This window comes from Ambystoma mexicanum, chromosome 1q (genome assembly GCF_040938575.1).
Source record: "Ambystoma mexicanum isolate Mex_15411 chromosome 1q, UKY_AmexF1_1, whole genome shotgun sequence".
Lineage (NCBI taxonomy): Eukaryota > Metazoa > Chordata > Amphibia > Caudata > Ambystomatidae > Ambystoma > Ambystoma mexicanum.
The window spans coordinates 1,013,383,722-1,013,403,240 of NC_090922.1; the positions used below are offsets into that span (position 1 = coordinate 1,013,383,722).

The 19,519-nt window shown below is 44.0% G+C and overlaps 1 protein-coding gene across 1 annotated transcript in view; it reads right to left on the reverse strand.

Annotated features, from left to right (window-relative positions):
- The window catches only part of LOC138559855 (calcium-activated chloride channel regulator 1-like), a 603,377-nt gene that overhangs the window by 118,858 nt on the left and 465,000 nt on the right, over positions 1–19,519 (reverse strand). Inside the window, exon 10 of the mRNA XM_069642742.1 lies at positions 2,302–2,523. Coding sequence (XP_069498843.1) covers positions 2,302–2,523 — 222 coding nt within the window. The remainder of the gene's footprint in view (positions 1–2,301; positions 2,524–19,519) is intronic.

A 19,519-nucleotide genomic window follows, 5' to 3' on the forward strand; every position in this document is an offset into this window, starting at 1 on the left:
TCTTCCTACTTCTCAATTCTTTCACTCACGACTGTTGCTACCACGTATTACCTCCAATGGCACCTTCACCTCTCTTTCACCTATGCCACCTCCATACCACTACTATCCCACTTCTGCTGCTACCACATCTCTGTTCTTAGCACCACTCCTTATTCTACTACTCCATCTCACTGGCCCTGCCTCTCTGCTACTACTGCTACTACTACTACTAATCATCCTACTCTACTACCACTACTACCACTTTATTAACACCCCTAATATTCTTTTACCTCATCTATCCTTACTATTTATTCTTTTATGGCTGCTACTGCTACTGTTACTTACTATGTCTCCCTCTAACTACTACTAAGCTACTCCCACTACCACTATCTCCACTTCCAACTACCACTACCTCCCCTCCCAGCTACCACGACCGCCTGTCTACTCCTATTCTACTGCTAGTTCACCTGCTCATTATTCTCAGACACACACACTCCAGAGACCCCTCTCTCCAATGACCTCTGCACTCCTTATGCAAGCGCCTCCTTTGGTCTCTCTGACGTCCTATTCCACCTCCTGTCCTCAACCAAATAACCCACACCAACTCATTTACACTTACCTCATTAAATACCCCACACCCTCCTGTTACCCCCCTGGTTACTGATCTGTCCAATTAATTATCTTCCTTCCAGAGGTGTGACGGGGAAGGGCCTAGGGAGGCTTGTAAACCCTGCCTCTTGCTTTCACTTATAACTTCCCTGGTGGGTTAGTGGTGGGGTGTCTGGAGTTGCCATCTGGGGCAATGTTTCTATCTGGGATGCCGCGCCAGCTATCAGCTCTCCTGTGGCATCCCATTCACTGGGGCTGGTGGTGTCCTAGTTGCTACATCCTGAAGTGTATGTTGGTAATCTGCGGCAATGGTCTTCTGGCTGCCAGTGTGATAATGTTGCCGGCATCCCGCTCTGTCGCTCTGGGGTTCGCCTTACAGGGCCGGTTTACGCTTCCCCATATCTTACCATGGTGGCTCCCAGTGGTGGCTCATGCAGCACTGGCTGGGCTTGCTGGCGGCACCTCTTTTGGTAGGGAAGGGGCCTGCATGTACTCTGCCACCAGTTGGGGTAGTTATCCATCCCTCTCCTGACAAAGCCTGGTGGTAGGCCTTGTGACACATTTATAATAGGTACAGGGTGAATGATTAATATTTGGCCTGCATAGATAGTTAGGGATTGCTTGAAATCGTGTACATTTCTTGCAGGTTACGGTGTAATGTTGTTTAGCAGAGTTATTCTTACCCACACAGAAAGTAGACGGATACTAAAATATGTCCCTGGGATCTAAAGTAACTCATATACAAATGTGGCATTTCAGCAGAAATATTTACAACATGAAAGTAGTAACATTAGTTAATACGTTACTTATTTTAAGAAAGGGAATCATTTAAAATTTAGCTTTAAGATGTTGTTGAGGACTTTATAAAAATATGGTCTGAGTTTCGGATTTTGTATGATTGTTTATACCTTCCAGCTGCATATACACAGATTGATCGGTTAATAAATATTAAATATTGATTACTGAATTGACTTGAGGAAATCTAACCAAATTGTGGATGTGTAACTATCAAGAGCTTAAATATATACCACCAAAGAATTAATTCTGACATCTGAGAGATAACACAAGCAAGGCTTGTGATGTCTATGATGTCATCCTGTTGTTGGTAGATGCCCATCTAAAAGCTTAGGGTGTGCAGGTTCCACCAAGCAACCCTTTCCATTCCTTGCACTGTATAATTGCCCAGCAGTACAAGAGGAGTAGATTGAGGGATGCCTATACTACCTGGGCCAACAATAATTGCTCAAGACATTGCCTTCTAGTCCACATCCCTCTAATTTCACCTTGCTTCATTCAGGATGTGAATGGAGACCCAGGAGCCAGTGGAAATTTGGCATTACCTCCTTCTCCTCCTTCTATCTGGTGAGTCTGGCAAAAATGTTTTGCTCGTCCAATTTTTTTGTATTCCTCCCACAAGCTGGGGAACATGATCCTCTAACTAACAGAGAATTCCTGTTGGATTACCAAGCACTTTAAAACTGCAATGGGTCTTGTGAGGAACGAATGGGGAAGACTGTGACGAAGAAGGTGTGGACTTGGAGTACTGAAGATTACTGGCAAGTTATCAGGCCATTTCCTTTCTGTGATGGATGGCCGGTCAACCAAAACATTGTTAAGGGCTACAGGATTCCTGTTTATGCTGGAAACAATGAAACATCTATGAATTGTATCAACAGTCAAATGAATAATGCAGTCAAAATGAAAATGGTCTACCTTTGCAATTCCCGGTATCTTTAGTCGAGCTGTTTTGAATGTTGTATCAATGGAGAAGTTTGATTGAGGATATTCCTTTCCATGTGGGTCATATACCTTAATGAGAGGAGTATTATTCTGCCAGGTGACTACAAAGAAAGTACTTTTTCCAACTGTGCTATCCATTGACACTGGAGCCTTGCGGCAGTCTATTCCATGTAGAGTGAAGCTAATGCTTTCAAGCTGAAAACCAAAAGACAGTCTATATTAGTTTATTCTAACTTCAAGAACAGTATGTAAAAAGGTTTTAAAAAATCTATATTGCAACAAATATTCTTCTCAGTACAAGCTTGAACCTGTGTGCTTTACTTAATTGAAACAAGGATCCATATTAGAAATAGTATGTTATTTTGCTGGAATTTTAGGTTTGTCATTACCTTTCTTAAGGAGAGGCAATATTGTGTTTTCTTCAGAGAGTGAGGAAAAAGGCCAGCTTCCTGAGGGCTATGAACCAGAGAGGTTAGGGCTGATGTGAGTTTGAGGATATTGGCATTGTTTGCCAAGGCAAGGATCAAGCTGTTTGGATAAGACAGTCATTCTCCTAACTGTGAGCATGAGATCAGTTTGGGAGGTAGACATGAAAGTGGGGTAGGAGGCTTCCATCCTCCAATTGGCAACAGGAGAAAAAGAAAACATATAGAAGATAGAGATATACAGGTTGATAGATTTGAACATCTTCGGGAAAAAATGAGGAACAAGAGTAAATGTGTGCTTGAGGTGCCCTTGGACAGGAAGCAGAATCCATACAGGATATGAGCTTCTTGGAGAGCTGAATACTTTGAGCAGACGGATTAGAGGTCATGGAAATGCTACTGTGAAGGCGTGCTTTCATCTTCCACTAAATTACTTCTTGATAGATCCTTTTTGATGTCACAGGCAATCCCTTAAATCGAAAATGATGCAAAGTGAGTGAAACCTGCAATTTTTTTTTATTTCTGTGGTATTGTGCAATTGTGCCCCATTCTCATCTGGATTCCACACAACAGAGTAGGAACCATACTTCACATTTTCACGCTATGTATGGGGATCCCAAAGCACATCTGCAGGCATCAATATTCTGATTCCTGCAGAGAGGTTTGCTCCATCCAGAATTAGCAGCAGTGACAGACAGCATTTTCTTTTCATGGAGGGCACTATTACTGATTCCCTATATTACTGTGGAGCAAGGCAGATTCAACACATGATGGGGTACCGGGCACTGACACCGTCTTCTGTCTGGATTCCTGTGCGCAGCACTGCATCATGGGAATCCAATGGCAGCAGAACAATGTTGTGTTATTTCCAATGGATTCTCTGCATGGCTCAGAATAAACGCACTGGAAGTCAGCGCAGTACAATATGAAATGTGGACAAAGGTTCACCAGGAATGTAGTGCATTTATTAAACACAAACACCAAAGGGCGTAACAGAATGTATGGTATCCAGCTATTACATTCCTCCCATTATAGTCAACATTTTTATCACAAAGGAACGGGTATATGGGAGTATGTATCACACGTGAGGCAACCTCACCCAACTACTGTCTATGAGACACACAGATGATAACTGTCCCTAATTGGAAGCACACCCTGACCCTGTCAAGGTAAGCTTTCCCTAGGTAGAACGCTGGTGTACCGCCTATCTAAAAGGGATAGCGAGAGGTCTGTCCCTCAACTATACATCATCTTGAATAGAATAAAAAAACAGTACATGTAACGATGAGAGGTTGTTTATATTAGATCATGCCTCTTGTTTGCTATATCTGAAGGAGGTGGTGCCACGTCATAATTTCTCTATCAAGTTTTTATCACTAGCTCCGTGGGGCCCTCCTAGATAAACAGACGCTTTGCTGGATAATTAAAACACATAAGTCCTACACATGCATAGCATATGGGACCAGGAAGGGCTACTAATAATTCGCATTTCTTTTGTGGGAACATCAAACTGCTCATGAGGTGTCTCATGGACCTAAGGGTCGGAGTTTGCTTCTAATTAGGGACAGTTATCATCTGTGTGTCTCATAGACAGTAGTTGGGGGAGGTTGCCTCACTTGTGATGCACACTCTTGGGCCCGTTCTTTGGTGCATTTATTGAAAACAGCAATTCAAGGAAATATGCCATTTTTCTCGATCCACAATTGTTACCTTATTTCACAGACCCCATAATACGGTCTTCAGTACCTTAGTCATAGCCTTGTCCAGTGTCTTATCTAAATTATACCTGTATATGTAATGTATTACTCGTTTTATTACCCTTTTTTCAATTTGACTTGCAAAAAAATGTATGAAAATTAGTTTAAAATAATGACGTGAACCTCTGGTTCAGATGTCACAATATTCATCAAATCCTAACAGATAATGAAAACTATTGTAGCAAATACAAAGATGCCTGTCTGGGCCCTTTTATCAAAAGTGTCAAGGTGACTGAGCGAAACAAATGTCTGCAGGAGCACCATGGTGTTGCTAAGCGAACAGCTTCAGTGAGCTATTGAGTAAAGGAAAACTAGAAGAACAAATTAGAGGAAAGAATTAAAGAACAGAAGGACTTTGCACGTTTTGATACCAAGTAAGGCAGGATTACTTTTTTAGACACTCAACCTTATTCTACAAATAAGGGATACTATTTCTGTTATAGCATTCTATTTATTGTATACCTATCGCAGTTGGCCTACCTGCACTTAAAAATGTTTAATGTTGGTTGTCCTTAATCTATGTATGTCCTACCATGTATTGTCCCCAGTGACTGTTCCACTTACTCCCTCTGACAACCTGGTCAGAATGTCACTCAAACTCACCCCATTGTATGAAGCTCACTGCTTCCTATCGAATCCGATTTCTTATTTATTGTATGCGATCAAAAGAGCATTGGTCTACGGTGTACAATAAATAAATAACTGAATAATCCATTGCTTAGGAGCACAGAGACAAAGATGGAAACATTGTCATGTACTCATCCTGCAAGTTCAAGCTCTCCCATAACAATGTCAGTTCCTACACAGGGCTGGCTCAAGAATAATCCTAGACAAACTTCAATAAATGTGAAATATGGGTCCCTAAATATTTGTGACACAATACATCCTAACTTGCAAGTTTATTAAGTACACTGTCGAGTTCCAAGTCCACCTTGCATTGGGTTTCTGCATCTCCCTGGTTTATTTATGTTCCAGTAAGAAGCCAAGAATCTCTGGACCAATCTTAGCCTTCTTCATAGGGTTTGGTCACCCAATCAAAGTACTCTCTGGTTCATTTGTTGTATTAGTTCTGCCAATGAGAGATGCCAAATGTATCCACGGAAGATCAAGGCTCTACATAAGGACAAGGTTGATTATTGGAGGGTGTTTGGAGTGTTTTGAGAACTAGCATAAACTTGCTGTATAAATGTGTGGACCTGTGTCTGCTTTGTGTTTGTTCAGTGTGTTGATAGTTGAACTCTGTTAAAAAAGAAACAAAACAACTCTGCTGTTTCCTCTTGTTCCTATTGCCTTTTGTTTTCCCTGATGTAGCCTCTGATTTCGATTCCTAGTCAAGCCAAAGGTGTAATTCCCTCACTGCAGGCCAGGGGAAGTACCCATGGGAACAAACCAACCCCACCCTCCAACTAGCTGGAAAGGAAGGGGCGCACTGCAGCCTATAAAATAAATCACTGTTAAACATTAGATAGGCTATGCCCTGGGGTGTCAGCATATCTACTCCAAAGGGACACAGAAGTGTCCATTGTGGATTTTTTAGGGATCCTAACAGTAAGCCCTCTTTATTTATGGAAAACATTTCTTACTAATCATAAACCCTCTTTTCCGTCTGGCATGAATTCTTTATGAGCCAGGGCGTCAGAATTTCTGAATTAGCCCACTCTCCTTTCCAGGGGTCATTGTAAGACCTATAGTCTGGACCTGACACAAACATACCTGTATTCCCTACCTGGCACCACCCACCATAGAGGAGGGCCATTTGTAGGATGTTTTAATCACGTGGCATCTAATTCAGGGGACCTTTCCACCCACGACAAACAAGTTGCACACAATTCTATTTTATTTAATCAACTTCTTTTTATGAATTTGGGATCTCTAAATTAATAACATTGATTCCATGCTGGTTCCCTCCCCTTTCAGGACAAAGAACACACATGGTTGCACAGAAGTATATTTATTAACCAAATAGAAATAATTGAATCAGATTAAAGATAAACAAATTGTTTCTTTATAAATTCTTTATAAAAGAGCAATGATAAGAAATAATCGAAACACTAGTCACTTCACTCTTCAATGCTACAGTTATACATATAGAGACTTGGTAAAACAAACATCACCAGAAGAAGCTATGCATTTAATTCACCCTGAGCACTGAGGCAACATGGATTGAATGCATGGGAGTCCAGGAGGAATGTTTTATTTGTGAAAACAACACATTTATTAAAATATCCCGTAGTACTCAATTTTCGCTACTTCCCCTTTATTCAAAATACCACACCCCTTACTCAAAAGACATGTCTGAATTCCAACAGCATTTTAAACTCAACTGCAACAAACTATTGGACCTTCAGTACTAACAAAGAACAGGGCCAGGATTTAATATAATTCCCTTCTTAGGATCTTTCCTCTCAGGATTACTTGCCCTTTAGATCATACTCGCAAATGCATTTTTTGGGGATTTATCGCACCCTCTTAAGGACCGTTCAATTCTCCCCCTCTAGGAACAGGTGGGCATCAGTCAGCAAAATGGGATCATCTTTGTTCCACCCACTGTCTGCTGTCTGTTCCACTGAAGACGGCGTGGGGCTTTAGCTCATGCTAGGCCTTACTTTTAGGGCGCTGGCATTAAGCCTGAATGGCTCCAAAAGGAGAGAAATCTATTCCTTCTCCTTCCGGTTGTTATCAATTCTTCTTTCTCTCCATCAGTCAGTGAGTGAGCAAGTGAGTCCGTCCATGCCCCCTTTCTATGTTTGAACCTTTGTATAACAGAAACCCCACCTTTTTGAGGTGTGTATGATTTCCCCAATCTAATTGATCAATTAATATGATTGCACGATGTTCCCAAAGTGAAATCACAGTAGACCTTCTCCTCAGTAGTCATTGGGCATATTAATGAAGCGGGCAGTCCATGGAAGTAAAGTCTACACCCAGTGTCCCTCCCATTCAATATGATGCCATCTCAGAGGTTTCTCGCATTAAAAGTGATCACATATTGAAACAGTAAATTACACCTATGTGACCACTTTAATAATCAGCTCACCAGATATCTATCTCAGGGACAAATTTAATGACGCCATTTTTATCATGATAATGGACTTGGGAAGCAAGCTACACATGTTTGTACTTAAACCATTGAAAGGGGCCCCTAGGGGTCCCTTGCATCTATGGAAACAAGGCAAGTCACCACACACGATAGATACGTCAGACACAAGGTTGTATTCCCAAAGCTAAGGTTTATTGCAAAGCAAATAGTCTCAGTTGGCCAACTCGGTCTCACGCCCCGCGACGTGTATCTCTAGACCTCGAGGGACGCAAGAGAGTGAATTACGTACATCAGATACATATATACAAAATGCATATCATACAATCAGCTATGACATGTTTAACACCCCCCTTTATTGGGTTTCTTTGAACTCGGTGTGATGATGGACACTTTCGACAATTATGACACCTTCAAATATCTATTCTAGTAACAATATGCAATTTGCAAGTGCGGAGGCATCTTTTAGTTGTTGAACAGAAGACAGTGCTTCTGTTCTTGGAAGCGAGCTACATACGGGGGAAGAGTCACATTCCAGACATTGCTATCTATGAGGTGCTATTCGTGTCCTGGGAGCCGACACGCTCTACAGGGCTCAGAAAAGGGGGGCCGTAAGAAGAGCATAATTCAAGCTTTTATCTGCTTTATTCTAACATATTCTACCATATAACGAGACTGGCTGGCAGCTGTGAAATGATTAAATGTCCTGCAGCTCTGCTTCAAGGCTACATTCGGGAGGGAGCTGGGCATTCCTCCCTGGCGCTGCACACGTTGTGTTTCAATGAACTCTTGTTAGCCTCGCGGCCCTGCGGCCTTATCCTTTCACGTTCAGACAACAATGTTTAACAGTCGAGCAGTGTAAGCAGAAAATGTGCTGCGAAGCAATAAGAACAGAAAGCAATGAGCAATTGTTAGAAAACAAAATGGCGATCCTTGTTACATCTAAATGGTCATTCATTGGTAAACTTGGAAACCTATATGTCTATCATATCGTGCATGAGACGGTTGGCCCAGGGCCACCAAAATACGTTTGCCATCAATCATGAGAGGTATCCATTTTTCTAGACTGACACCATTATCGGAAATGATGATTGAAGGCAACTCAAGAAATGGAACACATGTTTAAGAAACACATCTGCCAGTGCAGTGGCAGACAGAATCCCTTTGAAAGGGACGTATATGCCCATCTTGGTGAAGTCATTTATGACAACACATATGGTGTCATGGTTTTGCACAGGAGGGAATTCCACGTTGAAGTCCATTGATATCATGAGCCAAGGTTTGTGAAGGACCGGAAGAGGGTGGAGTAGTCTTACGTGCTTGCATGTCTGGCTCTTGCATTGAGTACAAATAGCAAATGTAGAGGTATACTCCACAAAATCACGGGACATGGAAGTCCACCAACACCACCTTCGTAGTAGTTCCAAAGTCTTTTTTTCCATGGATGGACCGCAACGAGGGAGTTGTGACACCATTGCAGAGCACTCAACTGAGTTTCCTCTATAGGTATATAGATCTTTCTCTGGACTTAGGGAAAAACGTTGATGATGTCGGCGTTCAAGTCACCTAATGTATCAGGATTCAGTATAACCCATTCCATTAACCTGTCCCTAAGAGAGGCTTGCGGTGTACAACCACAAGCCACTTGATGAGGCATCAAAAGTTGCGTGATCTCTTTCCTGAACAGTATGGTCTCGCCCAATCGAGAAAGCACGTCAGCTTTAGAATGTGGAATGGCATGTCGAAAGGTAACAACAAAATCAAACAAGGAAAAGAAAGAGTGCCCACGAGCCTGTTGACCCATTACACACTTGACAGTTTTGAGTGCCAATAGGTTTTGGTGGTCGGTCTAGATGGTGACGATGTGACCAGCACTCAGCAAAAGATGTCTCCATTCCCTGAAGGCATCTTTAATGGCCAACAGTTTGCATTCTGTGACTGTAATTTCTTTTGGACGGATTGAGTTTTCATGAATAGAAGTCAATGGGATATATTTTGCCAGTACCAGGGATTTTCTGTGATACGACCGCCCCAATGGCTATACAAGAGTCATACGCTTCTACTAGGAATGGCTGTAGGGGGGCCTGGATGTTGCAGAATTGGAGCTGTAGTGAATGCAAGCTTAAGTGTCTCAAATGCATTCTGGGCATCTGGATTCCATTTGAACTGTACTTTCGTACTAGTAAGACCGGTCAATGGCGAGACAATAAAAGAGAAAGAATTCAAAAATCGTCTATAAAAGTTAGCAAATCCAAGAAATTATTGAAAGGTTTTTATAGAAGTTGGGACGGGCCAGTTCAGTACAGCTCTCACCTTAGATTGATTCATTCTAACTCCCTTCTCAGAATTTCACTTCTGTCGTATTGAATGCTCATTTTTCCATTTTGGCATAGAGGTGATTTTCTCTTAATCTTTGCAAAACAGAGCGAACATGTATGAGGTGTTGATCGTAGGAACCAGAATAGATGAGGATGTCGTCAAAATAGACAACAACATAATGGTCTAACATGTTTTGGAAGACATCGTTCATGAAATATTGAAATGAGGCTGGGTCATTACACAGTCCAAAAGGCATCACCAAGTACTAAAATAACCCATATTGTGTCTTGAACGCAGTCTTCCATTCATCTTGGTCACGTATTCAAAACCAAGTTGTAGGTTCCTAATTGATCAAATAGGACGGAAATGAGTGGCAAGGGGTACTGGTTCTTAATGGTAATCACGTTGAGAGCCCTACACTCGATACAGGCTCTCAAGGCCCCTTCCATTGTTGGCACAAAGAACAACAGAGAGGCAGCCAAGGATTTAGAGGGACGTATAAATCTGATTGCTAGATAGTCTCGTAGGACCTCATCTTCCTTGACAGTCCAGGAATAAACCCGACTACTGAGTATCCTAAGGCCAATGAGGAGGCAGATGTTCGTCCTTCTTTTTGTTAAAAACATCCGCATAGAATTGGTACACACTAGGAATCTCAATATTTGGATTTCGGGCAATGGCACTTACAGAGGGTATGGTTTCAAGGATGCCTACACAGAGAGAATATACCACGTCGGAATCAAGACCAAAACAATGAACTTCAAAATATTCTGATAGAAAAGACACCTCTTGTTGCTCCCATTCGATCTGTGGATTATGTGTGTGCAACCAAGGCAAACCAAGGATCACCTTGTACTGTGGGGCAGTTACCAAATCAAAATAGATGCGCTGCTGACGTCGCGAGTCCATGGACATATGTATGTATTCAGTCTGCTCTGTCACCAAACCTGATATAAGTGCCATACCATCGACTGCATTGACTATTTCAGGAATTTTCTTTGGTATAACTGGTACCCCTACCTGTCGTGCATAGTGGAAATCCATATAGTTTCCCATAGCACCTGATTCTATTATGGCACATGCTGGAAGAAGGGGTTTTGTTGTGCTGGAAAAAAGAGATTGATAGAGTTTGCGGAACCAACACAGGTAAGTACTGGGAGTCCAAAAGACCACCACTTGGCTGAGGGACTCCATCTACAGTTTCCCTCTCTCTGTACAGGTCTTTTTGGGCAATTGAGTAGAAAATTATCTGCAGACCAACAATACTTGCATAGATCCCTCTGAGAACACTACAAACAACTATGACTACAGGTATAGGCAACCCAACCTTTGGTATAAGCTTGTACTACACAGTTTTGGTAGCGTGTTGAGCAGCCAGGCTGATCTCAAGAGGGGAAATGTGAGCAGTGGTGGAGTTACACAAAGGTTCATAGTTATAGGTATTCAAATAAACTCTTACACTCAAGGTTTCTTGCATAAACAATTAATAATGTATGTATTAGTCAGTTATAAAGCCTTCTTCAGAAGGGAGCAATAGAATACTAATACACAAATATACTTCAATACTGTACGCTCTGAGTTTCTGGATCAGACAAGGCCCTTTTGGGATGGCCCACAGACACGACCTATATCCACAGGTGACTTCAGTAACAAGGGTGCTGGGAACATTAATACCTTACTGTTGGCATACAGAATACTCATAAAATAGTAAGTAAAAGGCAAAAGTTATTAGAACACAAGAAATACAAATAGTCATAAGCAGGGCAAATACTTGCAGATAGCTCTGAGAAGAGTCATTCAATTCAATAGGCTAAGCCAAAGTCAATATGCCAAAGTCTTTGTCTATGATGCAGCATTTCAGGTAAGTGAATGGAAAAGTCTTTGCACAAGTTCTTAGGAGTCTTTGATAACAAGAAGAATCAAATGTAGGGTCACAAGCTGATTAGACTTGTGAGTTGCAGAAGTTACAAGCACTTCCACAGTAACAGGTAATTTCTCTTAGGTTAGTTTTAAAGTACCTTAGTAAAGAAGAAAAAGATGCAGCTGAAGACTTCTGTTCCTGTACAGCTCTGCAGATCTCACTGTTCCTGGGCCTCAGTCGTGGGGACAAGAGGGAGGATGTCGGGGGACTCCTGCACTGTACTGGCACCAGCAAAACTGGCAACCGGAAAACTTTACTTTCAGTGGCTGTTTCGTATTTCGCTCCTTGCGGTACAGCAAATAGCAATAAGCGCGGTTCCTGGCTGTCAAGGTGGACTTTCCTCACATCTGAGGTCCCACAATCGGCTGAGGGGGGTCAGGCTTGGTCAGTCCTGCTTCGTGGGAGTCTGCATGGATCTTCCAAAAGCCACAGGCCAGCTTACAAGCAACACACACAATCTGGTGTCCATTTCCCTGGCTCTACGGTTTCCTGCAGCAACTCTGAGGAAATTCAACCATCTCCGAGATGGGTGTCCAGGTGGCTTACTTGGGAGTTGATTGGTCTTACCAACTCAAAGGGAGAAGTCGTCCTTGCAGGGCTTCTCTGTCGATGCAAACTTGGCGATTCAGACCTGCAGCAGGGCTTCACTGGGCAAACCAATGGTCCAGGAGTTGCAGCAGCCGTCTTCTTCAAGCTCTTCATTGGTTCCTTCATCCAGTGGTCGACTCTGCCTTCCAAGCCAAGAGACTCGCCTTTTATTAAGTTCTCTCCCATTCATTCCAGCCTAGCTGACACTCTCCCAGCAGGGTGCCTGTCCTTGTTGGAGGCTATCCTTGCCGGACAGCCAGCCAGCCAATCACCACAGAGTGCATTTGGATCTCCTAGGAGACTAAGTACAGGGAGTTTCGGGCACCTCCCTCACTTCCTGCCTACCCCAGACACTCTGGAGACGGGTTTCACTCCTGATGCCCGCCAAAGGTGAATGAACAAAGAGACCAAATCTGGATCGGCGTGCAGAGAAAAACTCGAGAAGGACCTTTCGACAAAGAAATGGTGAAAAAAGAAGACCGGGAGCTGTTTTAAGAAAGGAGGCTATGGCGCCATCTTGAAAAACTTGGCTCCTGCGATTTAACATTACCGAAGCTGCGAACAGTTCGCGGTCGGGGTAAACCGATTATGGTAGTTCATTGTAAAACCACTGCCACCAGCCATTCTGAGAGGAAAGGGTAATATTTGACTGTTACATGAGTAACTAGACATAGGGGATACTAATTAACCCCTCCACCACTCTATTGTAAGATAGGGTGTGCTGGGTGCAGAAATGTACAGGACTAAGTGAAGTCAATTTCACTCCACTGTTCTGGGAAACAATAGTTGATCCCAGAGAAGGTTTATAAACCTTGGAAAATCTGAAATACTTTCCTGGGGCACTGCACTGAAGGTTCTTGGTGACACAATTGTAAAAGATTATGCCTATGGAGTTGTTTAGACTGCATAACCAAAAAGAAACAGAGTGTATAAACTCACATCAAATACATGAGAGAGGGGGGAAAAAGGCTCTCACTCTCTCCAGGTAAAAAAATCAAGTCCTCAAAATCCAGCAAAATTGCTGGGGGTCTGTAAGGTAGAGGGAAATAGCACATTTTTGAGAATTCTCCCTAACACTCACACCCCCCAAACGAAGGGACAGGAGGAATTAATCCACCACTGGATGAATCTCCTTACTCCAGTCGGTCATACTTTCTGGAGAGACCATCACCATTTTGGTGCTTACACCCTGACCTGACCTGTGTTCAATGGTAAAATCAAACCCCTGTAAACTGATTGACCATCTTAACAATTCTGGATTCTCCCCCTTCATCTGCATTAATCATCTCAAGGGTTGGTTGTCTGTTTGAATCACAAAAGTAGATCCATACAAGTATGGTCTAAACTTTTTCAAATACCACACAATGGCAAAACATTCTCTTTCTATGGTTGCCCAACTTGTTTCAGGCTCCTTCAGCTTTCTGCTAATGAAGTAGATAGGTTGTTCCCTGCCGTTCACATCCAGCTGACTCAGAACTGCACCTATACCTGTATTGGAATCATCTGTCTGTACAGTATTGGCTGTAGTCAGGAGCTCTTAAGACTGGAGCTTGACAAAGGGCTTTCTTAAGTCCTTCAAATGCCTTAGTGCACCCCTCATTCCACCTGATTTTCTTGGGGAATTTGGGTGAGGATATCACATTTAAGGGAGAAGCTGTTACGCTCACCTGGTCTCTGTGGAGGCGTTGGGGCACGGTTGAAGCCCTCCCTGGTGTTAGATCTTCCCTTTCTGGTTTCGTCCCCCTGTGGATCAGCTATGGGTGGTGACAATTGGGACATCAGATGATCGATCACGTGGTGTTTTCCGGTGCGAGTGAGACGGCGTTCAAGGACACTAAAAAGACATTTTGCTCTGGGTGTAATGCAGACGAGCAACGGCTACGGCAAATCACTATTGCAGGCAACACGCAGCCTGGAGACACGCTCTATTCAGGGGGAGAAGAATACTGTATGAAGGATTATCCGCCTGTTTCCCGCACTTGCAGCAGGGATCGACCAGTGTCTATTAAGAAGACAGGTTTACCAACCTGTCCACACACAGTAATTATAAATGTGTTAACGTTGTATGGAAGTCACCAAGAAGAAATTAGACCTGTTTTAAGTCTATAATTTTTAGAGTGTTTGAACTGTGACTGTTTGATAAATTACCATGTTTAACCCCTGAAGAAGTTCTCAAATTATTTCAACTGTTGTTAGAGAATGAAACATGTTGGGTTTATTTATGTGTTGCACATTAGCCAATACTTGTTATATTGAATTGTTTAGAAACGCATTCCATGTTTTAGGTGGATTCACTCAATTAGTACATTAAGAAGTAAGGGAGAGTATCCTAGAGAGTAGGGACTGTCTTGTGGTGTACATAGGGAATTTGTTATCACTGATCAGGTGTTTTGATATTGCATTTACACAACCGACCTGTGATGGTAGTAGGTTGTGACATAGGTTTTTAGTGCCTATAATTTTGTGTACAATAGCACAATGTTAGTGTATTGAATACAAATTAAATTAAAAATGTGTGTTTTTAATAGTCCAGTATTATATACTGAATTTTATAATTAGATGCATATGTTCATCCAAATGTCAATTTAATAAAATATTATATTGTATGTACCACATAGTGGTTTTACTATTTTTTTGTCTAGATGTGCTAGTATTTGGTGATCTTTTGTCCTAAGGAGGCCCCACATTGAAACCACGAGTTTCTCCAAGTTTAGAAACAGTCGTAAGCCTTACTAGGGGGACAAATCTATTGGTATATATACATTTTTTCCCCCAAGTATTTCAAGTGTTATATGTTGGTGACAATTTGTGGCACTGCTCCTGCATGGATATGGGAAAACGTGAATGCGCTGGTAGGTGACTGTGGTATCTCCAAACCCCTTCTATGCAAGGTGCGATTTCTGTGGGCACGCCCCCTTAGCAAAGTTCTGCATGGCACACCCTGCCACTCCTAGAAGTTAAAAGATGCACGTGCAGATGAAGATGGAGACCACACCCGCACTAGTTACACAAATTAGTGTTCTTGAGAGTATTCTTGCTCATAATAAAAGAGTTCCTGTTTATTCTAAGCACTTCTGCTGCCCATAATGGAAATGTGCTGTTTAAATCCTTCCATGAACCTGGTGTCCAACCAGGCCCTCCATGTATAAATGTCGCAAAGGGACTTACAGAGGGTATGTTGCCCCCTGCTCCCTCCACTTGTTGGTACCATTATTTTTATCCTGGGCAAGTGGCCATGACAGAAGCTATGGCCCCATAGTTCTCTATGAAGTTCCTATAATATCCAGTGAGGCCTAGGAAGGCTCTCACTTGGGTTTGAGTAGTAGGGGTGGCCCAGTCTTGTACAGTTTGTACCTTGCTAGGCAATGGCCTTATTTCACCTCCTCCTACCTCATGTCCAAGGTAAACCACTTTACTCTGACCAATTTGACATGTACTTGCCTTTATGGTCAGATTGGCCTGCTCAAGAGCCTGCCATACATAGCCTAACTGGTCAATAGGCTCTTCCCAAGTAGGGCTGAACACTGCATTGTCATCCAAGTATGCCATGCAGATGATTTACCATCCTTTGGAATGTATCAGGTGTTTGTTTCTATCCAAAATGCATAACCTTAAACTCGTAGTGGCCTACTGGGGTTACCCTCTGGGACCACCACACACAATTAGGACTACAGGTGTAAGCAAGACCAACCTTTGGTATAAGTCTGTACCACACAGTTTGTTGGTAGCGAGCTGAGCAGCCAGGCTTATCTCAAGAGGGAATGTGAGCAGTACAAGTAGTTACACAAAGAACTTTCAATCACAGTGGTTCAAGTAGACACTTATACTGTTACGCTCACCTGGTCTCTGCAGGGACGTTGCGGCACGGTTGGAGCCCTGCCTGGACTTGGCTCCCCTGGATCAGCCTTTACCCCCAGCTGCTGTAGTGTGGACTGCTCTGGTTTCTGGCACTGCCCTTGGGAGAAGGTGAGAGGCAGTGAGAATGCTGTGGTTGAATTGCGATCCCCCTCAAACCTTTCGTTCCAGAATGAGATGAGCATGCGTTTTCCCATATGGTTTTGCCTGTTATCTTGTAAGTATGAGCTCTCCATCTGCTTCTCACAGCAGGGGCGCCGTTGATGGACCTAGTTGCTTCACTGGTCCGTGTGTGTGTCGGCCCAGACTGGCTGCGACCAATCCACTTTGAAGGTAAGTGTTCATAAAAATGATTATTGCAATGTCTTTTCCCAATGATTATTGTCTGTAATTCTTGTAATGTCCTTTCTCTCCGCAATAGTTGTGAAGATGGCCACGCAGAGTCACGGTGTTGAAATCGAGTCCAAATGGTGCCAGAGATAATTGAGCTGTCCCCACTCGAAGGTAAGTAGGGTTTCAAGGTTGTACGCAAGGCTTATGTGTTGCGCGGCCAAGCGTAAGATGTTTTTATGCAGTTCTAACCTTGTGCGTTCCTTTTCTCTTTCAGGCGATGGGTTTGCAAGACAGGTAAGAAGCACGCTGAAGATGCAGAGTTGGAATCAGGTAAGCTGCGCTTCGTGCAATGGTGTGGCTGGAGTCAGGTAAGATGCGTGCTGAAGATGTAGAGCTGGAATCAGGTAAGCTGCGCTTCGAGCGATGGTGTGGCTGCAGTCAGGTAAGATACGCGCTGAAGAGGATGTTCCAGAACCTGATGCGATGCGAGCTGAGCTGGAGACAGTAAGAGAGCTTCAGACGGCGGTAAGCATTACGCTGCACACAGCAGACTAACGCAAAGCGCCTGAATGCGGGTGGGGCTGGCTTAAATAGCCTGGCCCAGCCACTCCCCTTTAGCCCCGCCATGTGGCTCCACCTTGCCACTCCCAAAGACTCCTGCACGTGCCTTCCAATGCTTCTCAATGGCCACACCCGGCCTGGATGCACGTGCCCTAGACACAAAGTGTGCAGAGCACACTTTCTTATGAGCCTGGCGCCAATGGTGCCAGGACTGGGTCCATTTGGACCCTTTGGAGAATGAGGGTAATGGCCCTTGACTAGTGTCCATGACATATACTCAAGGTTTCTTGGTACAACACTGATTAATTTATTTACACAATCTTTTATAAAACATTGCAATAGAAGAAGGCAACTTAATATTATAGACCAGTACACTTCAATACAAAACTCTAAGTTTTAGAGACAGTTTGAGCTCCCTTGAAAAAGGAGCCAAAAGGCAGTTCAACTACTTAGCAGTGAGCAAAAAGGACAAAAGTAAGTAGAATAGATTATATATACTTTCTAGGCAGTCCTAATAGTTTAGGTGAAAAATAATTATTTGTGGTGCCACAAGCTCATTAGGCCCGCAATTGGGGAAAGTTTCACGAACTTCCACCGCGGGAGTGGTGCTCTCCCAATCGGGTTAGCACAGTACCTTTGTATGAAGAAAACAAATGTTGCTGAAGTCGTGGTTCCTGGCAGTTCCTGCAGATCTTGCTGTTCCTGAGCCTCAGTCCCTTGTGGGGTCAAGAGGGAGGACGTCAGAGGACTCCTGCACTGCACAGGTGAGTGTACAAGCTCCCCAGCGACCCCATTTTGGTGCTGAATTGTGCTTTAAAAAAATAAAAAGTTTCCAGGCCCCGTGTGCCATAGCACTGCTGCGAGCACTTCCTGGTATCTGAGCTCCCTCGCTCCCGCCTCCCAGACCGCCCTCCCTCTCCCATTGGCTAAATTTGTTTGGTGTTGTTTCGGGTATAGCGACCCTTAGGCTGCCCCTGACTCCATTTTCCACCGGAGCAGGTGAGTGTACAAGCTCCCCAGTGACCCCCTTTTGGTGCTAAATTGTGTTTTTAAAAAAAGCAAACATTTCCCAGGCCCCTTGTGGCGTAGCACTGCTGTGAGCACTTCCTGGTATCTGAGCTGCCTCCCTCCTGCCTCCCAGCCCGCCCTGCCTCTCCCATTGGCTACATTTGTTTGGTGTTGTTTCGGGTCTAGTGACCCTTAGGCTGCCCCTGACTCAATTTTCCACCGGACCAGGTGAGTGTACAAGCTCCCCAGCGACCCCATTTTGGTGCTAAATTGTATTTTTTTAAAAAGCAAACATTTCCCAGGCCACGTGTGCCGTAGCACTGCTGCGAGCACTTCCTGGTATCTGAGCTCCCTCCTTCCCGCCTCCCAGCCCGCCCTCCCTCTCCCATTGGCTACATTTGTTTGGTGTTATTTCGGGTCTAGTGACCCTTAGGCTGACCCTGACTCCATTTTCCACCGGGGCAGGTGAGTGTACAAGCTCCCCAGCTACCCATTTTGGTGCTAAATTGTGTTTTTTTAAAAAAGCAAAAGTTTCCCAGGCCCCATGTGTCGTAGCACTGCTGCAAGCACTTCCTGGCATCTGAGCTCCCTCCCTCCCGCCCCCCAGCCCGCCCTCCCTCTTCCATTGGCTAAATTTGTTTGGTGTTGTTTCGGGTCTTGCAACCCTTAGGCTGCCTCTGATTCCATTTTCCACTGGAGAAGGTGAGTGTACAAGCTCCCCAGCATCCCCATTTTGATGCTAAATTGTGTTTTTTTAAAAATCAAAAGTTTCCCAGGCGCCGTGTGCCGTAGCACTGCTGCAAGCACTTCCTGGTATCTGAGCTCCCTCCCTCCCGCCTCTCAGACCGCCCTCCCTCTCCCATTGGCTACATATTTTGGTGTTATTTCGGGTCTAGCGACCCTTAGGCTGCCCCTGACTCCATTTTCCTCCGAGGGGGTGAGTGTACAAGCTCCCCAGCGACCCCATTTTGGTGCTAAATTGTGTTTTTAAAAAAAGTAAAAGTTTCCCAGGCCCCTTGTGCCGTAGCACTGCTGCAAGCACTTCCTGGTATCTGAGCTCCCTCCCTCCTGCCTCCTAGACCGCCCTCCCTCTCCCATTGGCTAAATTTGTTTGGTGTTGTTTCGGGTCTTGCAACCCTTAGGCTGCCCCTGACTCCATTTTCCACCGAGGAGGTGAGTGTACAAGCTCCCCAGCGACCCCATTTTGGTGCTAAATTGTGTTTTTAAAAAAAGCAAAAGTTTCCCAGGCCCCGTGTGCCGTAGCACTGCTGCGAGCACTTCCTGGTATCTGAGCTCCCTCCCGCCTCTCAGACCGCCCTTTCCCGCTCTGATTGGTCCTGACGAGAGGGTCCTCCTTTCATTGCTAGTCCTCCGAGGGTAGCCCTCT